The following is a 9,806-nucleotide window of genomic DNA, read 5'->3' on the forward strand; positions in this document are numbered from 1 at the left end:
GGTTTAGCTTGTGTAGTATAGTTTGCTTCACATGCCTTCTGTAGTTTGTGTTCTGTTTTATTCTTTAGTTAATTATATATATTTAATTTGTAGCACGTGAGGCGGAGTTGCGACAGCTACGTAAAACCAACATGGACTATGAAGAGAGAAATGCCGCTCTCCAAAAACACGTGGAAAGCATGCGGACAGCAGTTGAGAAGCTAGAAGTGGATGTGATCCAGGAGCGCAGTCGCAATTCACTCCTACAGCAGCACCTGGAGACCCTACGGCAGGCCCTGGCGAGCAGCTTTGCAAATGTGCCCTTACCTGGTAAATATCACACTCTAACCCAGGGAGAGGACCTTAGGTACCTGTTAGCTAATATGATTTTAGCACCTTAAAGACATCTGGTTAATCTGTCCTAGAACCTCATGGCGTCTTCACTTGGGAAGGTCCTGATTTTAAAAACACTGCTATGCCCTCAAAAGTCAAAACATCAAGCAGAAGTATCCTTAGTCTAATATTCTGGACCTTCCTAAACAACAAATCCTTCACCGTGCTTATCCTAGCATACCTCACATAACTACACCAAAAAAGTTCTTTAGCTCTGGTTGTAATCTTCAACCTTGCCTATGTCAACTAACACCATACACACTACAAGCTGACGCACAGCACACACTTATAGCTACACTCCATGATTCTAGGTGCATCTGCTCTGATGAGACTTACAACAAACAGAATTCATGCATGTCATCACATGATGAGAATCATATGTTCATCATCCATGCCATTCTCAAGGGAGACCCATATATGTTCCTCTAACAGTACCATAACCTGATCAGACTCAAGTAGAGCGCAATAGCTATAATCTTAATCTGATTAGAGCCACACAAGCAGGAAAGCCACTCTCTTTAAAACAATACAGTGCTGTTAAAGGAGATGGCCCTTGTTGATAAATTTAGGGGTGTCCGGGCCAGACTCTTTGAATGCAATATTCCCCCACAACCGCCAACACATACATGCATGCAACGTACCTGGACCACAGTTCAACCTCGTGAGACCCAATGGCACAGTACCTCATTGTTTGGTTATAAATCCTTTTTACTTTTGCCTTATGGGACAGAACTTTTGTGATTAGCTCAATGAGTAAGGGAAAGGCACTTATGGTTTGAAATGGGGAGGATTACAATGATTTTGATCAGACCAGACAATTTAAGGATAGCAGTAGATTAAGCGATTAAAGATCTTTTGATTAAATGAATTAGGAGGCAAAGGTTTCGGTTTTTTTTCCACACCCCTCAACACTAATTGTTTCCTTTTTTACAACTATTCAGGTAGCGGTGAAACCCCAACAGTGGATTCCATTGATGTTTATATGAAAAAACTGCACAGTATTGTTCTGGCCAATCCACATGATCATGAGAATCTTATTGCTACTGTCCGAGAGGTGGTGAATCTTCTTGATCGCTAATATGGCATAGGGTAAGCATCTAAATGGATGAATGGTGTACTTGCAAGACCCCAAGGTGGGACAAGGCTTTCCTCTTCAGTAGAGGGTCTCCACTATTCAAGAGAGTCTATTACAGATGTTGAGATGTTTTTAAAATACAAAACTAAAGGGGATGATGGATGGAGTGTTGAACATTGCAAACCCTCACCCCAGTCAACTGATCTGGGTTTAATCCATCATCATTCTTTTGCTCACTCCGCCACCCCAGTTCAGACATGGCCGTATGCAAATCAGTCTGACCCTGTGCCTCATGGGAACAGTACAGCCCGAACTGCCAAGCTAGGTCTTCTCTGGACCGGAAACAAGCATCTTGGGACCGGTTTCTGGCTAACCAGCCGTCATCAGCCAGGCTAGCTTGAATCCAGTGGCAAAGTGAGCAAGGGAACCATGTCTGGGCATAGCCTGCCAACTTAGGGCGAATAAAGCAAAACCAAAATGGATGATTGATGGATTGTTGAACATAGCAAACACTCACCCCCAGTCAACTGATCTGGGTTTAATCCATCAACTATGGATTTAGGCCCAGATCTCTGTACTGGAGTGAAGGTATGACATTGTTATGCATTCTGTCCATCAATTGTTCTTTTTGCATTTGTCGACCCGAGTGGGATGGGTGTGCTAAGACGTGAGTCCCATGCTCTCCATGCCACTGGAGTCAAGCTATCCTGGCTGATGAGGGTTAAAAACCCGAAACCGGTCCTAGGATGCTTGTTTCCAGTCCAGGGAGGACCTGGCCTGGCAGTCAGGGCTGGACTGTTCCCATAGGCACAGGATCAAGACTGATTTGCATATGGCTGGGTCCAAACTGGAATGGCATGGTGAGCAAAAAAAACCATGAATGGATTTAGGCCCAGATCTCTGTACTAGTGTAGTTCCTATTTTCCCAATAGGCCCTGCGCATTGGAATAACATAAACAGTAGTATCGACGTAGAAGTGCGGATCTTCCAGGCCTCTACTGACTATGCTAAACTTAATTGGGTTTGTTACCAACTAGCTCAGAGGTCACTGGAAACTTTCTTGACTGAATAGGAAGTGATCAGCTTCCCTGGTACAGACAAGAAGGGATTCAGTTTTCCAACAACCGTGCAACATGACAACTTTGCTCCTCAGATAAGAGTCAATCTCAAGAGTCGTGTCAAACAATAGACAGTTATTTTACTCAGTCAGTTGTTGTGCAGATTACTTTCACAATATGTAGAGAATAGAGAGACGGGCGTTTTCAATAAAAGGTATTATTTATTGAACAGTCTTTCTTCTCATACAAGAGAAATGAATTGCCACAATTGCAAGACTTGTAATTATAAAAAGTACTTACAGTAAAATGAGTATTGCGAAATAATACTGTAAAAGCATTGATATGGTTTCTTAGCCATACAATGGTTTAAAATGAATAAAACATATATACATTCATATATACATCAGGGTAACGTACTCAACTGGTGCTTCAAACTACGCCTACCCCAGTGTACCTGACCTAAGCCTAATACTTGGGAGGGGAGTAAGTAAGTAGCTTTAGTTAAGTTGGTTTTGCCAAGGGTTGCTTCAAGAATTCTCTCTAAGAGTTTAGTCAACACCATACCTCTGGAATAGAATGTTGGAGGTCTGGTATCTCCTTCCAGGGACTCGATATCCCAGGCACTCGCAAGAGTAGGCTGGAAACGCTGGAGCTGGATTTCACGGCAAGAGAAAATACAGCTTCTCTCTCAGCGCGTCGAGGAAGAGGAGGAGGAGGGGCAGCGTCCGCGGGCAGCTTGCATCTGCTGGGCTCTTGCAGGGGGACAGCTGATCAGCTCCTGTGTTCAACACACCATAGTTCGCTCGTTCGCAGCGATAGCATCAGCAGCGATAACGGCAGCGATGTCTATGAGGCAGCTAGCCAGCATTTGCTTAAGGCAACGTTGGTAATATTTATACCTGAAAGGTGCCTTGTTTGACGTAAGTTTTTGGACATAAGACGTCAATAAAGATGTCACTAGGAAGTGATCGTCTCTCAGTGCTCATTAGAGTTCTATTACTAATCAAAACATAGCAAGCGGGGCTTTCCCAGGTTGCTGAGTTTTTATCTTGTTGAAGAACTCGGAGTGTTAATCTAGGAATCTTAGATAGTGGCTTCTGCTGTGTCATTTACTAATGAGCTGCAAAGGAAGTTGCAGAGGAAGCGATTCTGAAATGTGGCTCTGTTCGTGTGAGGCCAGAGACGAGTTTCTGAATATTGCATTTGATCGGTTATCCCAATATAGGGCAACCTTATAGCCGTATAGGGGCATAAGGTCGCAGTATCGATCAGGGTCCTAGATTAGAACGCGACACTAGGGTGAATGTTCTGCATTCTTTTTGGAGTAGTTTTTTTAGTCAGACTCTCTTAGTAGACATTCTCATACCAGCCTACATTTTTCTAACGTTTCAAACCTTCTGACACAACACTGGGCTTATCATAAGACTGCATTTCTTGCCAGAGTAGGGCTAATCTCCTAACATGGTGTTGGGCAATCCCTTCTGACTTCAGTGGTCCGAAGTCTTGGTTAGAACATACTCTTTAGAATTTGATAGAGTGAGATAGTGGGCAAATTGCAGAGATCTTCCTATAAATGCTTTGGGGGGCCTGATGAGACTAAGTTATGTAAGAGAAGCCGGAGATGAATCTTTGGCTCCAAAGGGCTTTCTCCCTACAGCGTGACCATGCTGTTTTGCATAACAAAGATGCATCACTTGCCTCCATGATTCTACAGTGTTTTGAGGTGACTTCTTTGTTGTGACATGGCCGTTTTATTTGAATGATAAAGTAGCAACATTCTGGTTTATAGTGAAATGAGAATGAGAATTCTAAGATGAGTCAATTGCTGGCTGACTTTGGTTCCCCCCTTTCCAGCGTGTACGTCATTTGAGCCGATGCACAGATGTCCTTTGCACTCAACGACTCTCATTGCAATCTACCTCAATTCCGGATACTCTAGTGTTGCAGACTAAAGTTGCATTTTTGCCAAACGTTTCGACCCCTTTCATGGTGTATAGTCCATCACCCTTCTGTCATACTTTTCTCCTTCTCACCCCTCTTAAGAGGAGGAAAAACTCCATCACTTGGACCTCAGAGGAGCTTTGAGCTTTTCCATTGATCATCCTAAAGGTTATCGTGTGGACGATCAGCACCTTATGCAGTTTGTTCGGGTGAAGATATCTAAGGCAGTGCAGAAAACGACCATATAGTGTGTACAGTCCTTTACACAAAGAAGCTGCCCTCAGTGGGCCTGAGTGCTCTCTGAACCAGAGCCACGGCTGCTACCAATTCGTTGGCACATGGAGTGCCTCTTCTGGACATCTGTGAGTCCGTGGCATGGGCTTCACTCCATATGTTCATGAAGCACTACTGTCTCAAACGCTAGGTACAGTGGGATAGACACTTTCCCATTTGATCTTGCATAATTTTTTTAGAAATTTAAAAGATGAGGAATCTACAGATCGTGTCCTCCAGAAAGAGCATTACTGAAGGTAACTAGCTACTGGGAAGCCCATTTGATTCTCTGATGCCTTAAGCCATGGGTACTCGCAACCATTTGCCCAGGGGCCACAAGTACGGTCTGTAGTGTGACCAAGGGGCAGCACTGATGGCACCAGGGTGGCGTTAGGGGGCCTGGTTGGGTCAGGGATTGTGTAAGGAGGTCTAAAAATGTTTACATAAACGTTTTACATAAACGGTCAAGCATTTATTTGCAGGTTAATAAATGCTTGCATGATTATTTAACATTTCTTTCTCAATGTTAGTGCTCAGTAACTAAACAGAAGCTCATTCGGCTGTTCACCAGGGGGCCGTATGTAAAGGTCAAGAGGGCCGCAAGCGGCCCAGGGCCATACTTTGAGTATCACTGCCTTGAACATAAGTGATCTGAACCAGTAAATGCCTGTGAGCTCAGTTAAGGAAGACTATCTTTCTGGTTGCCGTTACTTCAGCGAAGCGCATTTGGTGAGTTTCAGGCTTCTTAGCCTTTGAAAAACACACCATTTTCATTAGGATAACATGGTCCCATGCACCCAAGTCATAATATAATAGGGGAGAGGATTTGGCCTTACGGCTAGAGAGGTTTACCTGGACGCTGGGGAACCGGATTCGAGTCTCGGCCGGGACACTCAACATCCTGTGATTATGGGCAAATCACTTAGGGCAGATGCATGACCTTTTTTGCGGTCGCAGAGGGGTTCCAGACCCATTTGCGACCGCAAAAAACAAGTTGGCCATGTACTATTCCTATTTTGCGAGTCGCAAATTATTTGCGACTCGCAAAATAGGAATAGCGAGACGCTATTTCCTCTAGATATGTATGATTCTTTTGCGACCGCAATTTCAGTTGCAAAACAGTCGCAGTTTACCACCCTTCACAAGCACTCGCACACCGGAAGGGGTCCCCAGGGGACCCCTTCCTCTTTGTGAATGCAGGGATAAATTATTTTTAAGGGCAGGCAGTAGTCCCAGGGACCACTACCTGCCCTTAAAAAATTCAACAAAAACGTGTTATTTTTTCTTTCTTAAATGCATCCCGTTTTCCTTTAAGGAAAACAGGCAGCATAAAAAAAAATCGGCTTTATTGAAAAGCAGTCACAGACATGGTGGTCTGCTGACCCTCGCAGGCCACAATCCCTGTGAGACTGCCCATTCCCAATGGGGTTGCAAATTGCGAGTGGCTCATGAATATTGATGAGCCTCTCATTTTGTGACCCCATTGGGAAGAGCTAATAGTGTCTCTGACACTGTTGTACATTGGATTTAGCGACTCGCAATTTTTTTCGCAAATTGCGAGGCACTAAATCCAATGGTCATACATCTGGCCTAGAATCTCCCTGTCTCTTACAAAAAATGAACGTGTCCGTCTGTAACGCTCATGTAAAGCGCTCGGATACCTTTGTGTCAAGTTTGCACTATATTAAACTCTGGGCAAAAAATTCTTTCTTGCCCCTCTATGAGAACATTTTGCATTCCTTTTATTATTATTTCACTTTGCTAATTCAAAACTGACTTGTAATAACTTTTAGTTTGAGACAGTATTGGAAAAAGCTTTTCTTTTAAATCCTTTGGTGGGACAGAAGCTTGAGCTTTCCTTCACACTTTCTTTTCCGGTTTTATTTTTCACATATTGCCATAAGGCTTTTCCTGGCATTCCCCATTTATATTTGGTCCATTCTTTTGCTACCTCCCCTTCTGAGAAAGTCATTTGTTTAATTTTTGTCCTTCAATGACTTGCTATGTAAAAAAGAATGTATATAGCGCTCGTACACCTGGCTGGTTTCATGGCGCTACCCTGATGCCCTCAGGAGTTACTCATAAGCCTGTCAAAACAGCCGGGTTTTTAGGAGTTTTCTAAAACCTAGGAGGTTGTTGTCATTGATGACAAGTGCTTACCATTGGCGTACTGGAATTCCACCAACAGAATTAAGTTGTGGGTTACTCCCATAACTGTAGAGTCATCCCCTGCCCTCTCTCTGATAACTGTTGCAGTTGTCCAACCCTAGTGGCAGTATTCCATTGACCATAACAGAAGAAAATAAGGTGTGGGCCACAGATGGTAAACACGTAGAGAAAATACTGTTAAATGTTTTAACTTAGAAATCTATGTGGGGCTCAAGGATTTAAACGTTATTTTAATGTTATAACCTATTCTCATAACATGCAAAATCTGTTTTTTTCATAAAATCCACATCTTGTTTCATTACACCCTGTTCTTATTTGTTTCTCCTTTTGTCTGCAGCTACCGCGGCCAATTGAAAGGATGACATTTTTCTGTTTTGGTCACTCGAGATTGACATATGTTGTTTCTGTGTCAGAAATGGATGTGTTTCTGGAAACAGAGCAGAACATGAACTTGGCTACCCCATGGTGCAGAAAACGGATATCCTGTTTAGCGAGAGTGATATTGGTCCTCATGTGCATACATGTTTGATTTCCAATTTCCTGCATTGTAAAGCCCACTATTAACTTTCTCAAACATCGCCATAGGTCATATGTGGCCGTGTTTTTACCTTTAGATTCAGATACTGCCACATATCCTCTGGGAGAGGTGCGATTTATTGGGGGTATAGAGCCTCACCATGATGGATATCCGAAACTTTTTAAACCCAGAAGACTATAAATATACCTTCAGTAGCTAGTGATTCCAAAATAACTTTTCCACTAGTGTTGGTAAGTAGTGCAGTCCTGTCGATCTGTAGTAGGTATCTAGGTGTGGTACTCCCATGAAGCGTTACTTAAAGTTGAAATGAAAATGTTTTGTATGGTTTGACTTATGTCATTGTTGCTGGGTTGTTCTCTTTGTGTAATAAAAATGTCCAAATTGCTTGCTTTATCCTTCTGTTTTGAACTTTTTGCAGGTTTTAATCCATTCTTAATTTTTACTGCGGCAACTTCGAATAGGAAAAATTAGTTTGGTGCTCTAAAGCTTCAAATACTTCTGTTTCTCTTATACCACAGTATCAATGGCAAGCCCAGCGACATAGAAGTGTGGGTAATGGCATTTTGCTTTCCAAAGGATCACTGTGAACCTTTTTTTTTTTTATAAACTTTATTTTGTACTTTCATCAGTTCAAAAAAGAACATGCATGAATATATGTACAGCATTCCATAGTCAAAGGTTGTCTCATCATACTAAAATTAGCGTCTTAAGCATAGTAGTAATATGTTCAGATAGACACCAGGTAACAAGACCAATGGCATTAAGAATCTCTTGTCTCATGAGGGTCCGTAAACCGACCTTACTCATAGTTGTGAACAAAAAAAGAAAATTTACCCTTAGCAATTACACCCCCTCCTCCCACAGAACGTACCCGCCTTTCAGTGTTGTGTACTTGCAATTTGCATATATAAAAAGAATCAATGCAAATAGTAGGACAGATTTACCCCACTCCCGCTGGGACAATTCCCTCTTCTAGCTGGGACTCGGTTTCTTGTGTAAGGGTCTCGACATGCGTCTTGTAGGGTCCCCAGGTATCCTTCGGGTGGGACGTACTGGGCATCATACTTGCATAGAGCTCACTATTTACATTACAATAGGCGATACTGCGCAACCAACCCTGGACATTTGGGGCAGTTTTCCGCCCCCAGTGCAGTGCCTCCTCTCGCTTAGCTAATAAAAGACCCAATGTAGCAAACCTACGGATTTTTGGGTGGAAGGTTACTGTGTAGTCTAGCAGGGCAACCTCTGGAATCGGCGTCAATGGGATGTTCAACATCTGCCCAAGTGTGTGGTGTTCTCGCTCCCAGTAGTCATGTAGGTTTGTGCTCCCAGTAGTCATGTAGGTTTGTGCATGTCCAACTGATATGTGCGAAGTCTGCATGTGGCGCAGAGCATGTACGACAGTTGTGTGGCTTAGATGGATCTATTTTGTGTGCTAGTGCCGTAGTAAAATAGATGTGACGTAAAAATTTGAAATGTAGAAGTTTGTGTCTGCTGTTCAGGGAAACGTCCTGTGTGACCGAGCAGCAGTAAGCCCATTGTTCATCGGGGATTGTAATTCCCAGGTCCTATTCCCATGCACTGCGAATTGTGGTGTCATGTAAAGGTTTCAGTGCTTTGTAAAGCTTACATGCTTTGTAACACTTTGATATCAGGTGCGTACCATCTGTTTTTCTATGAGCAGCGTTAGAGGGGGAAACGAGGCGGGCTCTAGTGGGAATGACGGGAAGATGGATCGCAATGCGGAGTGTATGCGGCATAGTACAAATTTGTCCATAAAGTCTCCTGCGGTAAAGTGTGCATCTTCCGAGTACAAATCTCCCAGTTTAGTCAGGTCAAACATCGTCAGTGTGCTGCAACAGTCGGTCAGACATAATGGGAATTAGTAGAGGATTAATGACAGACAGGGCAGAGGAGTATAGCTTCTCTGTTCCGGTAAGCCGGCACTATCTATACCATTCCCAGCTGGTGGAGGATACAGTCTGAATATCGAGTGGGTCTCTGGGAAAACCCATGGGTAATATAGCTGAGAGGTGCCCAGGCAACACCAGGTCAGCCTCTGGCCTCAAATAGGAGAACCGGGCATCTGGATGGTACCAGGAATATGCATAGCTACATTGTGCCACCAAGTGGTAGAGCTGAAAATCTGGCACACTATAACCCCCTCTCTCATATGGTAACGCGAGGACTGCCCATCGAACCCGTGCATGCTTACCACCCCAGACTAGCCAATTCAGGAGGGAACGAAGAGTGCTAAAAAAATGATTAGTGAGAGGAATCGGTATGTTGTTGAAGAAATATAAAAATGTGGGGAGGACTATCATTTTTATAATTGCAACTCTGCCTGCTATCGACAAGGGTCATTTTAACCATTTCTCTA

At 43.4% G+C, this 9,806-nt stretch overlaps 1 protein-coding gene across 8 annotated transcripts in view; it reads left to right on the forward strand.

Moving 5' to 3' along the window:
• The window catches only part of HMG20A (high mobility group 20A), a 265,307-nt gene extending 257,488 nt beyond the window's left edge, over window positions 1–7,819 (forward strand). For all 8 annotated transcript variants that reach the window (XM_086959289.1, XM_086959287.1, XM_086959286.1 and 5 more), the window contains 3 exons: window positions 94–309; window positions 1,314–1,461; window positions 7,226–7,819. In XM_086959289.1, coding sequence (XP_086815415.1) covers window positions 94–309; window positions 1,314–1,450 — 353 coding nt within the window. In that variant the 3' untranslated portion in view covers window positions 1,451–1,461; window positions 7,226–7,819. The remainder of the gene's footprint in view (window positions 1–93; window positions 310–1,313; window positions 1,462–7,225) is intronic.
• Window positions 7,820–9,806: the final 1,987 nt, after the last annotated feature.

Source organism: Lissotriton vulgaris, chromosome 2_2 (genome assembly GCF_964263255.1).
Source record: "Lissotriton vulgaris chromosome 2_2, aLisVul1.2, whole genome shotgun sequence".
In the NCBI taxonomy this organism is placed as follows: domain Eukaryota; kingdom Metazoa; phylum Chordata; class Amphibia; order Caudata; family Salamandridae; genus Lissotriton; species Lissotriton vulgaris.